General features: G+C 49.7%; 1 protein-coding gene across 5 annotated transcripts in view; it reads left to right on the top strand.

The window, feature by feature from the left end:
- GRM4 (glutamate metabotropic receptor 4) overlaps window positions 1-19,838 on the top strand; it is a 233,368-nt gene that overhangs the window by 51,827 nt on the left and 161,703 nt on the right. For all 5 annotated transcript variants that reach the window (XM_073319848.2, XM_073319851.1, XM_073319846.1 and 2 more), the window contains exon 2: window positions 2,946-3,924. In XM_073319848.2, coding sequence (XP_073175949.1) covers window positions 3,397-3,924 — 528 coding nt within the window. In that variant the 5' untranslated portion in view covers window positions 2,946-3,396. The remainder of the gene's footprint in view (window positions 1-2,945; window positions 3,925-19,838) is intronic.

Here is a 19,838-nt window from a genome sequence, read left to right as displayed (position 1 = left end):
AAGGCTCAAAAGGCCAATAAAAACCTCAGACATATTCTATTTTAAACCCCATGGGGTTTGGAAGCCTGATGAATGATTTTTTCAATGCTGGGAAGAGGCAATGCTCCTACAAAATCCCTGCAGTTCCAGTTGATTCCCTGAAGTCTGAGATTGGATTGCCCCAGCCTCAGCTCTTGAATAGCTCCAGCTGTTGCTATGGCAGATAGACAGTTGCTCTGTAATAATTTTTTATGAATCCTGTGTGTGACAGAATCCTGGAGATGGACTGCCTAGCTAGATTGCATTTATGCATGTTACCCACCATCCATGTGTCACTGTATGACCCCCTCTTCTTGTATGGTTGGGCAGTGTAGAAGGGAGGCCATGATGAGTTACGTAGAGCCAGCTTTTCTGAAACACTCAGGCTGGCATCAGGTACCAGGGTGCGGGATGCAATGAAGAACTAGACTAGGCAGATCAGATTGAGGTGTGAGTCTCAGGGCTACACCTCAGGGCTGGTGTACAGGAGCATTGCCCCACTGAAATCAACAGAGCTACATGGATTCATACCAGCTGAGGACCTGACTGTGTGCATCCATCATGGATATACGGAGTGCCCCTTGCCTCCCCTCTTCGGATTTGTGCCAGATGTGTTGGTGGAATGCATCTAGAGCATAAAGGGGTGAATTTTTCTGGGATGGAGGAAGAGGGCTTTCTGGAACAGAGGTGCAGCAGCCATCGCTAGAAGAAATTTCAGAGGCTGCGTCCCTTTGCAAGACATGTCCACGCCTGTATGTGTGTTGTCTCTGCTTTACAAACCCTTATCCCCTCGAATGGGTTGTGTGCGTGGGATCTGATTAGGATCTGGTCCAACGGTTGTAAAGATAAGAATGACACTCCCAGCAATGACCTCTCTTAAATGGCACCAACCAAAAAGAAAAAAATTTAATAAAATCGTTAATTAAATTTTTTTTCTAAACCTCAAACCCTGCCCCAAGCCAAGTTTTTTACCCTGCAAATGGAGAAGAGCCAGAGACTCCATGGAGTCTGCTAGGGACTTTACTATTGCTATTGATTTTTATGGGGAAGTCGCTTGGATACTATGGCGATAGGCAGCAGGATAAAACCCTCCCACAGACCAGTGAATCAGCCCTATGCCTGGTGCAGTCGCCCCCAGGAGACAGCCTTCTGTAGAGCATTACATAGCTGCCTCTTTTGGGATTAGTAACAATAGAAATCTAAATAAAATATAGCAGTGAGAATATTTCCACTGGGTGGAATTCACCCCTCTACACAAGGGCTGGCTCCAGGATTGAATTTCACCTTCCAGTGAGCAAAAGTCTCCGCTGATGCTCTCGCTTTCTGCGGAAGTTCTTGAGACTAGACCCTTGCTTGCCCCGGTGTTGGCACACTGGCAAACACAAGGGAGGGCGTGAATCCCCGCGGATCAGGGCGATCGAATTCTTTCACTCTATTCACCCAGCTCTGATTGAGGTCGGTCAGCCCGGAGGTTCTTTGGCAGAGTGTGTGTGTGTGAGCTCAGGATTGTACCACCAGGAATGCGGCAAGGCAGGCTGAATATATACCAATAATTCAGGCCATGCAATTTTGGGTGACTTTATTTAAAAAAAAAAAAAAAAAGTACTTAGAGGATTTTTCTCTCCCTTGTTTATCCAGCTGTGATTAGAAGGGAGGAGATTGAGTAGATCCGCTGTGTAGCGGGGAAATGTTGCAGGATTGGAACTGCAGACCGAGCCGCAGGTCAGGGGTGTGAGTGCCGATGGGATCCTGGCTGCACTCTGCTTGGCTCTTATCAGTCTCTCAGCTCCATGATTGAGGAATGTCCCCATTTGTTCTCCTGAAGGCAGCTCTGCCCCCCCACCAGTCCCCAGGACCCTGGATCTCTGCTGGGGGAGATGGGTGACACAGTGAGGGAGCTGTTTGCACACTTGCGTTGAGTTGCTCTAGGAAGGAGGGAACAGAAGGTTGTGCCCTAAGATTTGTGTTCAGCTGTGACTAACAACTTCTCCTGGAGGGGCTTTCTTCGCAGACAGATGTGTCTGTCTCTCTCTCTCTCTTTGAGGTCAGGGTTGTACCATACACCAATCCTGTTCCTTTTCTTCTGCTTCCTTGCTCTTCTTTAGAGCCTTTCAATAAGTAGCATCATCCCAAAGTGGGGCCTGAGGATCAGATTTACTCTGAGGTGTCTGTGACCACAGAAGCCCAGTCTGCAAGGACTACCACTCCCAGCATACAATGCTTCCTCTTGATCCAAGTAGCTTTGAGCAGGGGAGAAAACAGACTAGAGGAAAAGAGCTGGCTCTGGAGAGCTGGTGAGTGCCCAAAAGAATAGACTGAGGGCAAATGCCATCCCAATGGGTGGAAGGAGGGATGCATTGTCCCAGCCCAGCAGATTAGCTCCTGTAGCTGACATGGTGGCTGTTAGCAAACGGGGCTGGCCCTGTCATTCCCCAGCCCAGCGAACTCCAGTTAACATTGGCGTAAAGCGTGCACGCTCAGGCCTGACAGCAGTGAGGATGCATTTCCTAGAGGTTAAAGCTTGAGGCTGGGGTGTGAGGAGACGTGGCTTGCACCCATCTGCCGCTAGCACTGTGTAACTAGTCTAGATGCCGCCCCTCTCTGTGCCTCAGTTTCTCCATGTGTAAAAGGAAGAGAATAATGTTTTCATAACAGAGTTAGGCGTGAGGCTTAATTAATGCTTTGAGATCCTTGGCTGTGGACAAGCCCCTCCCAGAGCAGTCAGCATCTCTTCTGTGGCTGCTGAGCCTGGCTCAGAATTTAGGGAGAGACCCAGTGCGGTGACACTGGGCAGCACAGGCTGGGAGTTAGAAATGACCCTGTGGTTCTCTCTGTTGAGCTCCCTGATGAAAGGTCTGAATAGCTGATGTCCTCTTTATGCCATGATTTAATTCTCTCTCTCTTTCTCTCTTTTTATCCCTTTCAAGGATTGTGGAGACAGGAACAGAGGGTTTTGGTTGGTTTGTTTCTTCACCCTCTTCTTAACAGAAAGTTATGCAAAGCCCAGAGCCTTCCTCTGGCTGCTCAGCTGGAATCCTCCAAAGGGCCGGGCAAAGGACTTTGTAAAAACCAGCCCAACCTAGGAACCTCCTGTGCTTGGCCTTCTGCTGCGAGATGGATGCTGGAGCAGACCAGAGCTGCTGATAGGAAAGTGACCCGAGAGGGGAGACAGAAACCATGCTGCGTCCCCTCGGAAAGGCTGCAGCCGGCCTTGACACTGCCTCTTCCTTGGCTCTCTGAGAAGCTCCCTCCCACACTCCCTCCCTGGTAAGACTTAAAGGTGAAGCCGGGCTGTGGAGCCAGGGAGACGAAGGGGGCTCGGTGCCGCATGGCTCTCTAGGCTGCGTATCGGGGCAGGGTTTCGGCGTGTTGTTGGCGATGCCTGGGAAGAGCCAGGGATCTGTTTGCATGGAGCAGCTCTCCTTCTGCCTACTCCTGAGTGTTTGCAGTTGCTGGTGGAACCCAGCCGGCTCAGCTAAACCAAAGGGCCAGGGGCATCCACACATGAACTCCATCCGCCTCGACGGGGATATCACCCTGGGAGGCCTCTTCCCTGTGCATGGCCGGGGGACCGAGGGCAAAGCCTGTGGTGAGTTGAAGAAAGAGAAGGGCATTCACCGGCTGGAGGCCATGCTCTTTGCCCTGGATCGCATCAACAACGACCCTGACCTGCTCCCGAACATCACCCTGGGTGCTCGCATCCTGGACACCTGCTCCCGGGACACCCACGCCTTGGAGCAGTCGCTGACCTTTGTCCAGGCCTTGATTGAGAAGGACAGCACTGAGGTGCGGTGCATTAATGGTGGGCCCCCCATCATCACCAAGCCAGAGCGCGTGGTGGGGGTGATCGGTGCCTCGGGCAGCTCCGTCTCCATCATGGTGGCCAACATTCTGCGCTTGTTTAAGGTAATGTCCAATCCCCTGCCCTGCCGGGAACCCCTCCCGCCTTCCCTCCACCCCCTTTGCAGCCGGGAAAAGGAGCACATGGGGTGACTGATGGTAGCGGCTAAACTAACCCACCAGTGACCGTTCAGAGCAAAGTATTGCAGGCGTTTTAACAATAATGAACGGCACTAACTGCTCCCTCCCAGGCAGGGGAAGCAAAGAAGGTGGGCAGGTGGGGAGTGCGAACTCTCTGTGGGTGTCCAAAGAATCCCCCATCTCTCCAGGGGATTCTGGTTCTGCCCTTCTCTCCCCCTCCCCCATGATGATACCTTTAGTTAAAGGGCTCCCGCACCCACCCCTTTGTTCTCTCCTGCATGTGTCCCTGATTTTAATGCAATTAGATGCTCTGCAGAGGGCACGGGGAGGGATTATTGTAGGGCTCTTTGCAGATGAGAGAAATATGCACGCTGCTGGTGTGGGCAGGTGGGTGAAGGGAACGGGGGCTTGGCCGTGTGAAAGGCATTCCTCACCTGCAGGAGGAGGGAGATCCGTGCCCATGCATGGGGTGAGTTCCTTCGCCTTGCGGGGGCGGCTTACCAGGTTCACGTTTCGCTGGCTGTTTTAGAGGCAGAAGGGATGACCTTGTGATGGAGACATGAGGGCTCCTGGGTTCTATTTCCAGCTCCGCCACTGATTCACTGTGTGAGCTTGGGCAAGTCCTGTCACTTCTGAGTCGCAAATTCCTGGGTTGGTAAAATAGGCAATAATGACACTCAAAGGCTGGCCTACTGGTTGGGGCGCTAGCCTGGGCCTTGGGAGACAAGGGTTCAATGCCCAGCTCTCCCAGACTTCCTACATGACTTTGGCAAATCACTTAGTGTCTCTCTGCCTCGGTTCCCCATCTGTACCATGGGGTTAATAGCACTGCTGGGCATCGCAGGTGAGGATCAATACAGTAAAGATTCTGAGATGCTGATTAGCTGCGGGCCATATAAGTTAGACATTTGCCTCTTCTACCATCTGGGGCAGTGGTACTGGAATAGTTTGTATAGTGTGGGTGCTGAGAACCATGGAAGCAAACTGTAAACCCTGGATACGATGGAAACCACGTCAAGCCAGGGGGTGCTGCTGCACCCCTAGTACCAGCACCTTTGGTCTGGGGTAGGGCTCCGAGCCTCTCCATTCCAAAGCTCCTAGTGCTTGAGCTACAGGCGAATCACAGGTGGTGGTACTGGGCCTGTGACACACAGGTGATCAGTTCTGATTTCCTCCACTAGAGGGCAGTGCCCACACACACCAGGTTGCTAATAACCTCCAGGCAGCAAAATTAACTCACTGTTTGCAGAGCAGGGTTCCTGCTCCCTGATAGAAGGTGCTATATCAGGGTAAAATATTTTATCTTGTGGTCCCATGCTGATCTGGTACTGTAGTCCCTCCCTCTCCACCCAGAATGAGTATCTGAATCCCACCCCTCCTGCCTGCTTAACAGGCTTGCAGCGTCTCCTTTCTCTGTGGCATGTGGACAATTGGCTGAGCAAGGCCCTGTGGAGATACAGGTGGAATGTGCTAAGCGTGTTTGGTGTCCCTCTGAGTGAGCACTCCCTGGTGCGGCTTCATTATTGAGACAACTGGTCTTGAGATACTTTGGGAGCCTAATCAGAGCTGGGTGTCTGGGAGGACACGCTGTCAGTGGGTGTGAGAGAGAAGGAAACTGATGAAATGGATTTGAAAGGCCAGTTTCAAAATACAAATACTGCTCTGTTGCCCTGGGGGGTGATCTCCCAAGCTGAACAGGTGGGGGATGAGGGACCCAAGGGAAAGCCTGGGCGCACCATAGGAAATGGAGTTGGGGGTTCAGCGGATGGCACTGATCAGTTCCCCATATTCTAGCAGGATTCCATGCAGTGCCAGCTCCCAGAGCAGGTCTGAAACTGAGGTCCTGACCTCTCAGGTCGTTAAAGGTTCCATGGCAAGTTTTGAAAGAGTTATGGCCAAATTCCTAATGATTTATAAATGGGGGATGACAACACTTCCGCACCTCCCAGGGGTGCTGTGAGCATGGTGAAGCCCGGTGTTGCTAATGGAGATTCTCCTTTAGCTCAAACTGCAGGGGTGTGTGCTTGTAAAAGTGCTGTAGATCTCTGATCACCCTCACTCCCCAAAGTGACCACAGGGTGCAGCCTAGTAACAGCTGTGAATTTCCTGGGGGTGGGGTGGGGGAGTTTCGTTGCACTGTACAGTGAAGTGAGAAAAGTCGGTACCTCGTGTGGAAACCCAGCTGTCTGGCGATACCTCTATGCTGTCAGAGGACAACCTGCAAATTCCTCCCCTCACTCATATTCTACTTTCCTTGCCATGCTGCTGCTTGGTTGCATTCCTACTGCCTGGGGCGATGAACTTGGCAGCTTTCCTGAACTAGCAGGCTGGAGCCTGGTGTGCGTGTGGACGGGAGACCTCCAAGGGAAACCTAGGGTGCCGCAAGAAGGGGCTTGATTTAGCAGGCTTTGCTTTTCCTCTCAGGTCAATAATGAGCTAGTGCTCTGTGCTGCCAGAGATGCCTTCTTAGGGATGAGACATAAAATTGAGGTCCTGACCACATGAGTTCTTCTAAAATAAAACAACAAAAGCCAACAAAGCCAGGATGCTTTTCATAAAAGCAGGTCTGTTAGCACCACTGGCTAAATTCCAACCCAGGTAACCTTTTCAGCAGCTCAGATCTCATCTGGAGACTGGTTTACTAATATGAACAAATTGCACAGCAGAAATCAACCTAGGAGTCACTTGCAGGGGTCCTTTTTGCAGTGTTGTCAGTGTTCCAATGGCCAGTTGGAGCTGTTCATCATGCAGCTCTTAGTCATGCATGGATTCCATGGAGGTCATTGGCAGGGTTTTTAACAAAATCCTGTTCCACTGAGTGCTTATGGTGGCTGCTCAGCAGATGGAGGGACTTGGTAAAGTCTATAACCCCTCCTAGGAGAGAACAAGCACGTCGGAAACTCTTCCAAGTGGCGAGATGTGTTCTACTGTTCCTATGATGGGATTGTGTCCCACTGTGATAGTTGCTGCATAGTTGGGCATGTCTACACCTACCTCTGGTCCAGTAGGGGTCGATTTATCACGTCTAGTGAAGATGCGATAAATCGACCGCCGAGTGCTCTCCAGTACTCCACCAGAGGGAGAAGTGCAGGTGGAATTAATGGGGGAGCGTCAGCAGTTGACCTACCGCAGTAAGGACGCTGCGCTAAATAGATCTAAGTACGTCGACTGCAGCTATGTTAGTCACGTAGCTGAAGTTGTGTAACTTAGATCAATCCTCCCCTCCCCCAGTGTAGACCAGGCCTAAGTAAAGGACAGGACCAGCCCAGCAGAGCTTGCTGGGTAAATAAAGATGGGCTGTAAAAGATGGGTGTGGGGGAGAGAGAGCCCATGGCTACACAGACCGGCTGTATAGACTGTATTGTAATGCATGTGCAGAAGGGCACAGATTGAAGGTTGCAAGGGCAGCCTAAACACGGGCATTTCTACCGTGGGAGTGTTTGACTTTACAGCCTGTGTCATTATTGGTATGACCGAAGCCCCTCGGAGTACATCTGTACTGCAGTTGGGGGTGTAATTGCACCATGGGTCAACAGACAACGGCTAATGCTAGCCTGGCTAAGAATAGTGGTGCAGCCACAGTGGCGTGGGCTGTACAAGCCTTGCAGGGATTCTGCATGCATACCCGCTTTGCTAGCCCACACTGAAGCCCTTCCTGCTTTGTCTACACGGCTATTTTTAGCCCTGCTAGCTGGGGTATGTCTACCTGAGGCACTATTGCACCTCAGATTGCAATATAGACCTACCTGTAGAGGCCCTGTGTATAGACATTGTCCCCCAAACAGCTCACCATCTGAACAGACAAGTTGAGCCAAGGGTGAGAGAAAGGAAGGATTATCATCCCCATTTTACAGATGGGGAACTGAGGCCCAGCGAGATGAAGTGACTTGACCAAAGTCACCTGGGCAGTCTGTGGCAGAGGTGGGATTTGAACCCAGATCTCACAAGTTTGAATGCAGAGCCCTAACCCCAAGAAGAAAAGGAGTACTTGTGGCACCTTAGAGACTAACCAATTTATTAGAGCATAAGCTTTCGTGAGCTACAGCTCACTTCCTCAGATGCATATCGTGGAAACTGCAGTAGGCTTTATATATACACAGAGAATATGAAACAATACCTCCTCCCACCCCACTGTCCTGCTGGTAATCAGGACAGTGGGGTGGGAGGAGGTATTGTTTCATATTCTCTGTGTATATATAAAGCCTACTGCAGTTTCCACGATATGCATCTGAGGAAGTGAGCTGTAGCTCACGAAAGCTTATGCTCTAATAAATTGGTTAGTCTCTAAGGTGCCACAAGTACTCCTTTTCTTTTCGCGAATACAGACTAACACGGCTGTTACTCTCTAACCCCAAGGTGATCCTTTCTATCTAGCTAACTATGGGGACTACAAGCGGTGGGAAACAATTCTGCCAAGGCTCTGTTTGCTCTCCCATTCTGTGGGCTGATAAGCCCTTCCCATCTTTCATGGTTGTGATGGGAGCAGTCAGATATGTTTGAGACTCCCTACACGCAGTTATCATCTATCAAAGAATGCTCTCAACTCATCTGCCTGCAAACAGATAGCACACTGAGGCATTTTAATGTATATCATCATGACACCAGTTATTGCAGATGATTGGATAATGGGCTATGGATTATATACCCAAAGCTTGAGATCATATTTCCCCTTAATTCCTGAGGAGCAGAATGATTGCCATAGCTTAAACTGTTTATCACTGGGAGATGAAGGCAGCTATCTGTTACAGAGTCATGGTAAGGACACCATTGTGAAGACCGCATCTGTACTCCAGGGGATGCACGGTGTCCTGTTGCTCCTGGGATTTGTAGCATGTGAGAGTGTTGTGAGAAATGTATGCAAAGCGTGAATAGCCACATGGTGGACTGATGCTTCTTGGCACCTCTCTGTTGCTGTTATGAGCTAAAAGCTTGTGGCTCTGAAGTCCATCCGCAGGTGCAGCATGCCTTCTGGGAGTTGGATGAGTAAGGTCAAGAATGGTATTTTGGTTCTACTTCGGTCTAGCTTTGTCCCTCTGAAGGGCCAGGTATGGATTAGCTAATCAGTTCCTATGGATCAATATCCCCTGTTGAAAATTATTTACTTTAGGTCTCTAAGTATCCTTCCTAGTTCAACCTCTTAGAGGATTATTAGTAGCTGATCTGACTACCTTCTCTCTCACCTCGTGTGTGTTATCTTATTGCCAGGCTTAGTATTTTACTCCTGGGGGAATTCTGCGCCAAAAAAATAAACAATTCTGTGCACAATATTTTAAAATTCTGCATGTTTTATTTGTCAAAATAACACAATATAATCATGCCAGTTTCCAATAATTTTGTCATTTCTCTCAAAATACCTGTTAGCAAATGTCTGTAACAATGCAGACCAAAAAAAAAAGAAAAAAAAACAAACAAACCAGGAAATGTTTTTTGATAAATAGATTCCTTACCAGGCATATTAATACAGAACTTTGAGTAATTCATTTAAACTACAATATAGAAATGTATTTCTGCACCCCTCAGAAGCAGTTCAAAGGCTTGGGGGAGTCAGGATAACGGAGGAGCTGAGGGAGAGGTATGGAGCCTGGGAGTGAACCTGGAGGGTTGTTGGATGTGGGTGGGAGAATATGGAACAAGATTTTTTTTTTTGTGGGGGAGTTGGATCATAAGGGAGTTGGGGAGCCTCCCCCATGCAGATGTTGGCTGACCGCAAGCCTCTCCCATTGAGTCAGGCACATCTGGCCTTGTCCCTATGTGGCCCTGCAGCCCACCTCCCATTCAGCCCCTGGCTCAATCCTGTCACCCCACTAGCTCTTGGGTCTGTGATCCCCGGGTGCCCCACTCTGTCTGTAGTAACCTGGCTCCATGGGCAAGGTGCTGTGATGAATGCAGCTGGCTGTGGGCTGTTCTGGCCTCTGGGGGTGAAAGGCAGAACTGCAGCACTTCTTGGCTCAGTGTATTTTCTGCGGTGGGTGGGGAAACTCTGTGCCTGACATGAATTCTGCGCCTGTGCAGTGGCACAGAATTCTCCCAGGAGTAGTATGGGTTAGCCATTTGGTCTAGCCACTTGTGTGGCTGGCCTCTTGGTTGGTGGATAGGATGTGGCATTACCGTAGGAACCTCTGGGTTCTATGCCTGGTTCCCCTGTGAAGCCTTTGTGTGACACTGAGTAGCCATGTGGCTTTTCTGTGCCTCACTTTCCCCATGTGTAAAATCAGGAGGAGGCCTAGCGGATAAAACACTGGACTGGGACCCAGGAGACCTCGGTTCTATTGCAAGCTCTACCCCTGGCCGCCTGTGTGACTTTGGGAAAATCATGTCATTTCCCTGTGCCTCAGTGTCCCCATATGTAAAATGGGGTAAGGATACTAGCCTCCTTTATAAAGCACTTTGAGATCTATGGATGAAAAGTGTTAGATAAAAACTAAGCCTTATTAGTATTTGTCTTGTGCCATTTAGATTGTAAAGCATTTCAGGCAGGGTCTGTCTCTTACAAAGGTGGGGTGGACAGTCATGGTGCTCTGGAATCCTAGATGCCACTGTAATACAAAGCACAATGAAGAGTCTTGAAACTCTGATCCTTCTGGGTGAACGGGGCTGTCTCTAATGCAGAAAGTTCTGTTCTGATTTTTGTCCCCACCTCCATGTAATCCCAGTAGAATTCCAAGGACTCTTTAATTACTTTCTTTCTTGCCGAGCACTTATTTATACACGATAATGTCCCTGGGCTAGAAAGTGTGTTTGAACAAGAGCCCCCTTAGCAGCAACCGGCAGAGATACAGGGACACGCATAGATAAATGTAAATATAATACAAATGCAGAAGCAGCTGCAGTGGAATATCTACAAGCAGAAAACATGGACCAAGAGCAAACTCTTCGCCCAGAGTGCAGGTTCCCAGCTCTGGTTCACGGCATCTATTTCCTTTCCCAATATCTTGGAATTCACTGTCTTCTCTCCAAGATTTTTTTTTGGGGGTTTTTTTTTTTGGTCCCTCTCCTCTTCGTCCCTTTGCCCTGCAAGCTGCAATGAGTTTTGTGCTCTCCTGGGAGAGCTGGAGGCTGTTAGCTGAGACAGCAAAACAGATCACTGATGGAGTTTGATTTTTCCTGGGTCCCTTTTAAAAACATGTTAATGTTCCAGACGATGAGCGAGAGGGCTATTCAATAATTAAAATAATATAAATTGGAGAGAATGGGAGAAAACTTAAGCCATTTGTTGAGAGAAAAAAGATTGAATGCATTCGCTTCAGAGAGGAATGGAGAGGGAGGGAGAGAGGAGGCAAGATTGAGAGACAGTTGGACGAGAGAGGAGAAATGTTCTTTAATTTTTATTCTCTTAACCTCAGTCCATTTTTATTTTTATGCAAAGAGCCATGTAAAAGTGGCAGGAAGGAGGCTGCGCAACCCTGTCTAGGGTTCAGTCTGTCTTAGGTGCTTATCCGGCCTCTGCCACCATAGTGTAATCTGAGCCCCTCACAATCTTTTACGTATTTATCCTCACAACTGCCCTGGGCAGGGCAGGGCTATTACCCCATTGTACAAATGGGGAACTGAGGCACAGAGGCGCTAAGTGACTTGCCCAGGGTCACATGGGGTGGGGGTGGGGGTCTGTGGCAGAGCAGGGAATTGAACCTAGGTCTCGGTGTGCCTTGGCTACACAGGAAAGCTTTAATGGTTCTACTGATGTAGTGATACCCCTGTGAACACTTATTCTGGTCTCAATGGATTTTTTCTGTTTAGCATAACCCCTTTTCCGAGCCGCATCTGCTACACCAAAGACAGGCACTTTTATACTGGAATAAGAGTGTCCAAATGGGGGATTATACTGGTATAACTATATAAGTTTAAATTTACATCCCTTTTTTTTTTTCCTCATGTAGACAAGGCCTAAGTTATGGCTTTGACACACCTTGCAGGAATTAATCTATTGCTTTTCCTATGCTAGAGGAACACAGGAATTACCACATTGGAGCAGACCACCTAGTCTAGTATCCTGTCTCCAACGGTAGCCAGCAAAAAGCTGCCTCAGGGAAAGGAGCAAGAGCTCCCAGGGGAAGTTTCTTCCTGACCCCCAATAGTTGGAGCCTGTTTCGCTGTTAACCTGCTAGAGGTCTAACTGGTAGGTTTCGATTGCTCCCCAAGCTCTTGGTTGTTTTTCATCTGTCACTGTTAGAACTCTGGATATTCTCATGATCCATGTAAACATCCAGTCTTTGTATGCTGGTAGGTTTTTGCCCCCCTTTCCCCCCCCATTATCTTGTGGCAATGAGTCCCACAGGTTGATTATGCATCATGTGGGAAAATCTCTCCTATCTTTTCATCGGGTTTAAATTGGGTACTTAAGTAGCCTTTGTTTCCTCTAGCACGACTGTGGAAGAGCCCTTTCTCCCTGTCCGTGTACACAGTCTCCCCAATTGGTTAACAACCGTGCTAAATGCACTGGGGTATTCTTAAGGCTCAGTATCAACTCACACTCCGTCTCAGTATCCACCTCTGTCCTTTTTAGCAACAGAATAGAAAGTGGTCCTGAGTGCAGTAGCACAGCTCATGTAAATGGTTTTCCTGCTGCTATCCCACATTGCCCTGGTTCACGGCTGAGGAGGCTTGTGTGGTTTCTTTTCTGATCTTCCGTGCGCTGGAGAGAACTGGGCACTTTCCAGTACAAACAGTGTTGCACGTGCCTGGCCCCTCTGTGGTGACCAGCTTCTATTGGCATTGGGCTGTGATCTGACCTAGACAAGGACCATTGTTAGTAGCCACTCTTCTTCTGGGAGCAGGGTTGCGTCAAATAAATCTGATCCCTTGCAAAGTCATGGGCTCCAGTCCATGGAGAGACCCAGATTCCAGTTTTGTGACGTCTTCTCCTTCTGCCTGCCCCAAACTCCTACACCATGCATGCTGTGTGTGTGTGGGGGGGGGAGTGATAGGGGGGGAATGGGGTGTTGAATCTGTAGCATTGGGCTTTGCAGTGCATGCATGTGTCCCAGTGTGCCTGTTATGGCTGTCTAAAACAGGGCTGTAGTCCCAGCATATGAGGAGGAATAGGCATGTGACCTACGGGAAGCCAAATGTAAGGCTTCCTGCTTCTTAGGCAGGGGCAGCAGCCAGGAGAGGCCCAAGGCTCAGAGAAACTCTGGGTGTTTCATGTACTGCATGGTGGAAAATAACATGGGAGGACTCCATGTTTGTAAAATGAAACTGTCTCTTTAAGAGAACTGTTTAGAGATGCTGCAGTTGTAACAGCATTCTAGCCATGTGCACACAGACTGACTTCCCCGGTATCTTCTCCAAACTCATTCTTCCTACAACCTGTACTTCTCTCTTCAAATTCTGTGCAGAATTGATACACCAGAGGTATGGGGTCAGGGGATCTCTCCATAATAGCCAGCAAGGGCTATAATAGAGTGTCCTCTCCCCTCCCAGCTGGGAAAGGCTTGGGTGGTTAGTGTCTGGTATCAGAGTTTATTTGGCATCTTGTTAGCTGACAATAAAAAGTGAGCCCCAGGCATGGGGACTTGATGTGCCTTGTAGTTTGAAGTTTCATAGCAGCTTACACTTAAAATGTAGGGGTTTACAGTGGGGGAGAGAAAAAAGGGGGCAGGCAAGCCCCCTGTATCTAGAGTCAATGGGACAAAACCAGGGTCCTCCTATGAGGATCAGATTGCGTGACTGAGGCCTGAGCAGAAAACTAACATTTCCGGGTGGTGAAATGACGCTGAATTTTGTGGGAGGTCTCCCCTTTGAATTTTTGTGTGATTCTAATCACCCTCCCCTCCCCCATGATCTTGGAGCCTGGGGGATTTTTAACGGTCAGACTATGCAAAGATCGGACAAATGTCCCTTGTGCTGGAGAGCATCCTGCAGAGAGAGTTGCTGGTAAAGGAGCCTTGTGGGCTGGTGCTAAAGTCAGCTCAATCAGTCAGGATGCGTGAGCAGCTTGTGGTGGTAAAGGGGTTGTTTATGCAGCTGCAAGAATTTTGTGTAAGAAGAAATTGACTGAAAATAAAACGGGAAAAGGAAACGTGCGGGAGGAAAATAGAGAGAGAAAAGAAAAGCTTCTAAATGGAACCGTAAAACCAATAAACAAAGCCTAATTATTGTACAGCTAAAAGCGAGATCTTAAGGAGGCAACTTCCTCCTTTTGTTCCGGGGAGAGTCTTTTGTGGTGCCTTAATTAAAAACAAGTGTTTTATTTGCAGTGGAATCTGAACGCTTAAGCTTAAGCATGCACTTTGCTGGATTGGGGCCCCCAAGAGAACGTGAGCAGGATGTCAGCTGTTCCTTCCATGCTCTGCTGTCTCATGGAGGCTTCTCTTCCTCCAGGTATCCGCCTTGATCATAGCTAGCAAGGGGGGGATGCGGAACAGAGCTCCCCACCTGAACTAATTTCAAACCCTTGCTGAATTCTCCCCTTCTCTGACAGCCAGTACCCCTGTCCCCCCATGGCTGATGGACAGGTGTGGTAGCTTAGCTTGGATACGCTCGCTAAGCAAGCTGGCCTCTTGTTTTGTATGCACGGTACCTAAGGAATCTTTATTGATCTCGGAAATGTGGCTACAGCACCATGTTTCCTCGAGGCCCGAAGGCAATCCCTGGGTGACCCGTTAAGGGTGGGTCGTATCCCGGGAAAGGAGGAGTGCATGCGAGTGACAAGTGGGGCTTAGCATTGAGTCGAGGCATTATTTGTTTGGCTCCAGGGCATATGCCGTCCCAGATGTGGTTGCTGCTGCAGTGGTATTTCATCAGAATTAAATTGTTTGTGAATTACGCTTGCTGCTGCTTTCCGGGCCGAGCCAAAGCTGTTGGAGATAATTGCAGCGAGGCCCAAGATGGGCTTTCTCCATAGGGGCCTCCTCTGAGGCAGGCTGAGAAGGGTAAATGCCCCCACACAAGGCTGTAACAGGAGCAGGTTCTTTGCACTCAGAATATGTCCACGGCATGGCTGTGGCTGGCCCAGGTCAGCTGACCCTGGCTTGGGCTGCAGGGCTATAAAATCGACGTGTAGATGGTCAGGCTTGGGCTGGAACCCAGGCTCCGGGACCCCGTGAGGGCCTGAGCCCAAACATCTGCACTGCAATTTTTAGCTCCGCAGCCTGATCCCTGGGAGCCCGGGTCAGCTGACGATCTGCGATTCGGTGCCTTGGGGGTTGTATGGCAGTGTAGACGTACCCTGAAAGGATGGGCTCTGAGCTCAGCTGTCTCTCTCTTGAACGCTCACTTTCTATCCAAGCCATTGCAAACACGAATGAGTCAAACCTCCAAGCCTCGAGGGGCAGGTTAGTGTCAATGTCCCCATTGCGCAGATGGGGACCCCAGAATAGACCCTCTGTCAAAGGGCCTGCAGCTCTTAATTGCTGACTTCACTGGGACTGCTTCCATGAGCACAGAGTGGTTGGCGACCTGCACCAAATCACGCGGAGAGGCTGTGGCAGAGAGGAACAGAACCCAGGAGTCCTGCTTCCTAGGCCTGTGCTTGCAAAGTCATAATTTCTCTGTGCCCCTGACAGTCTCTGATGTGGAGAAGTCAGGAAGGCATCCCTCTCCGGTTGGTCCAGACTGGATACACTCAGTCAGATGCATTGTGGCAGCGGATCACCATCTTCTCAAGGAGCAGGCACTGGCCGCCACTGGGAGCAGTATCCCAGGTTTGAGGGATCTTGTATCCCTAATGCTCCCTCTGTTCTAGCTGGGGATGCGGGAACCGGATGCAGTAAAATAACTGGTCTGGCTGTGAGAGTTTAATTCCCTTCCCCATCACTTCCTGCTCTGCACTGCCTGGACTAACTTAACTCATAGCAAGAAAGCACCAGTAAGAGTCTCCGACTGGGAGATCTCTGTCCCACTTCTGTCTGCCTCAGCAGTCTAGACAGTTCAGATCCAACTTAGGGGTGCTTCTGTTGAGATCATTATACCTCCCCCATCACAGCATCACCGAGGGTATGTCTACGCAGCAACTGGAGGCGTGTGCTTGCAGCCTGCGTACGCATAACCCAGCTAGCTTGAATCAACTTAGCTCAGGTACGAGAACAGCGATGCTACAGCGCAGACTAGCCGCCCAAGTAATTCCCCAGTGGCCTAGGGCTAGGAGAGCTCACACTGAAGCCTGCCGTGGCATCACTGTTAGCTAGCTAGACAAAGGTGAGCTAGCTCTCGTGCGAGCTGCAGTCACAGCAGAGGAGACATACCCAGTATTGTTCCCATTGCATGTGGATCCAATCTCTCACTGTCGTATTGCACTCTGTTAGAATGCTTCCTCTGTTATCACTTTGTCTCAAAAGGCCACTCTTGTACCTTGGACCCTGTTCCAGTCCGTCAGTGTAGAACTTACTCGACTTAGTCGTGTCCACCAAACTCACCACCACGGTGTCTGTGGGCCCTTATGAGAGGCTGTCTTTAGACAGTGCTCAGCCCACTTGGCTGGCATTTTATGGGGATTGGCAGCAAGGAGAAGGGGCCAAGCCTTCTCCCAAATGAGGTTCGCCCCAAACCATGCCTGTTCTTGACGTGTTGTGGGATGTTTGACACACTCTCGTGTGTCCAGATGTCGTCATCATCAAGTGTGCTGCTCTGGAAACCAAACAGAAGAGTCAACAGATTCCAGGTAGAATTGCCCCCTTGATTCAGGGCTGGGTGAGTGCGTGCACACCCCCTTTGATTTGAAGGAAAGCACCTGTCCCCTGCAGCCAGATTGCATCCGATGCGGCTGCATTCACTTCTGAGGAGCTGGATGAATTTGGCATTTTAATACATGGCCTTGTTGTCTTTCATCTCCTCCTTCCTTATTTCATTTAGAGGTACTGTTGCAAGCTCCTTTGATGGCAGAGCTAACACCCTCTGGAGGTTACTCCAGTCACGTTTTTCCTTTAGGCCCATCTGTCCTGCTGTATGTTGTTCCACTCTATGAAAATACAACTCCCAGCCCACCCCTGCTCTTGCATCAAAACTGTGAAGTTTGCCCCTTCCCTGCAACAGGACCAAAGAACAGAGATGGCCCTATGTGGCATTGTCCCTGTCCCAAAATCAATCACTGCTCTGTTCTTCTTTCCTTGGGTCAGAACCCAGCTCAGCCATTACTCAAGATTTACTCCATTCTACTGCAAGCAAAATTCCCGCTGAAGCCAATAGGAGCTTGAATGAGTAAGGTTGGAGTAAAACCTCCTGGAAGGATGTCAGGATTTTGGCCCTTTGTACAATTCCCTACTTCAAAAGGGTTTCCCTATTTCTGCTGAGTGGGGCAGAGGGCATAGCATGAGATCCAAATCTGCTCTGAACCCACCTACAATAATGAGTCCTTATGGGGCCTGATTCAGATTTCACTCCATTGACTTCACCTACCCCTGATTTACATTAATGGTTATGCTGGTCAATGTTTCATTGGAAATTTTTTTCATGGAAAAATAGCTTGTTTCATAGATACTGAGGTCAGAAGGGACTATTATGATCATTTAGTCCGACCTCCTGCACAACGCAGGCCACAGAATCTCACCCACCCACCCCTGTAACAAACCCCTAACCTATGTCTGATCTATTGAAGTCCTCAAATTGTGTTTTAAAGACTTCAAGAAGCAGAGAATCCTCCAGCAAGTCAGCAATTAAGAGCTGCAGGCCCTTTGACAGAGGGTCTATTCTGGGGTCCCCATCTGCGCAATGGGGACATTGACACTATCCTGCCCCTCGAAGAAGGGGGCTTGGAGGTTTGACTCATTCGTGTTTGCAATGGCTTGGATAGAAAGTGAGCGTTCGAGAGAGACAGCTGAGCTCAGAGCCCATCCTTTCAGGGTACGTCTACACTGCCATACAACCCCCAAGGCACCGAATCGCAGATGGTGGGTCAGCTAACTCGGGCTCCCAGGGATCAGGCTGCGGGGTTAAAAATTGCAGTGCAGATGTTTGGGCTCAGGTTCCAGCCCAAGCCTGACCATCTACACGTCGATTTTATAGCCCTGCAGCCCAAGCCAGGGTCAGCTGATCTGGGCCAGCCACAGCCATGCCGTGGACGTATTCTGAGTGCAAAGAACCTGCTCCTGTTACAGCCATGCTACAGAGGAAGGCAAAAAACCTCCAGGGCTTCTTCCAATCTGCCCTGGAGGAAAATTGCTTCCCGACCCCAAATATGGCAATCAGCTAAACCCTGAGCATATTCATCAACATGGAAAATCCCCCTGGAAATGGATGATTTCAGCCGAAATATTTTTGGGTAGTTTTAGTTGAAAAAACAAACCCTGAAACACTTTAGGTTTTCAGGAGTTGAAAATTTGTGGCTGAAAACCCCTTGCATTTGGAACTGGATTCCATTCGGAATCCTGGCTAGTACAAGGCACACGGCTGCCTTTCGTGGCCGCAGCCTGAAACATGAACCTTGTGGGTTTTTTTTTTTCTTGCTGGAGGAAGGAGCCCCGCCAAGCTTACAGTGAACACACATGGGGTAGTGCTGTCAGGTGTGCCGTGCAATCGACAATGCAAATTTACAGCACTTACCCCTCAGCAGCTTCTCCCTTCTTCCCATACCCAAACTACCTATGCGGCTTCATTAAAACACACCACTGCCCCAAGTTCTGTCTGAGCCATATGGGTGGAATCCTGTAGTCCTCACACAGGCAGAACTCCCATTGACATCCATGTATGTGTATATTTGCGATGCGGGGGGCCCAGACAGCTGCCTGCATCCAAACCACCCCCGTGCGAAGTCCGGAGCTGAGAAGGAGCACGGAGAAATGCACCAGTCACTGGGCCTGGAAGCAGAATTGTCTCTAAATGGGGAATTTGGCACTGCAAAGGCCCAATCCTGCGACACACTGAGTGCCACCCGATGCCTATATCGAGGACAGCTGCGACTGAAGGTGCGCCACGTGTTGCAGGATCGGGGCCCTACTTGGCCCAGTAAGGAAGGGCAACAAAAATGGGAAGCTGAAAGGGAAGAGGCCTCTCTGTCCTTGGGGCCAGATCCGTTGCTGGTGTGAATTGGCCTTGCTGCATTAAGTGGAGTGGAGGCTAATGCTGGTTTATACCGGCTGGGGATGTGACACCTGTATTTTATAGGAAAGCCCACAGGATTAAACCTCCATTGTTCTGGTTACATTTTGTTATCCCTCCCGCCCTCTCCTGCTCCTTCAGCCAATGGAGGGCATCCGGGCTATCTCCTGTATCAGATCCATGCACCGCCTAATCAGCCTCCCCCAAAGCAATTAAATGGGCGAACCACCCCCCCCACCCTAAAATGCACCTGCCATCAACTCAGCTTTCCTGAGAGTGACTTATTCTCGGACACAAGCAGCAGGAAACACAGGAGACACTCAGAGCTTTTAGGAAACATTTGGGCTGCTAATGATGCTGAGCAGCAGCCTGATCTATTAGGCAGTGGAATGGTCTCCTAAGGGAGGGCCTTTTATAGTCGGCTTGGAGAACAGACTGCAGGGAATGATCCTGCACTCACAAGGAGGTAGCTCTATCCCAATGCTAATGTCTATGGCTAATTTGGCAACCGTCACTCACGTTGAACAGTGCTTACTTGCCCTGAGCTCAGTGGCTCTCTTTGCATGAGTAGTGATGGGGTTGGGGCTGTTTCTGTACCGGTCCCAGGGTCCATTAGTGCAGCCTTGAGGCTGCTCTAAAGTACTCTAGCTGGTAATGGCTCTTAAGGGCTTGTGCACGGGCTGGGGAATGCTGGAGCACAGTCATTTCTGGCCATGCCCCTTTGCGCTCCTCCTCTGTGCCTGCTATGCACCATGGGGGAAGAGGATGGGGTCTGGCGCCTGTGCAAGCTGGCTTGCCTCCCCCACCCTACACTTTTATTGGAGAAAATCCTTGTCTGTGGAGATGTGTCCAAGTTATGGCCCATGTTT

Source organism: Lepidochelys kempii, chromosome 21 (assembly GCF_965140285.1).
Source record: "Lepidochelys kempii isolate rLepKem1 chromosome 21, rLepKem1.hap1, whole genome shotgun sequence".
NCBI lineage: Eukaryota > Metazoa > Chordata > Testudines > Cheloniidae > Lepidochelys > Lepidochelys kempii.
Note: the sequence above shows the minus strand (reverse complement) of the source record. Positions and strands in the feature narration are given on the sequence as shown.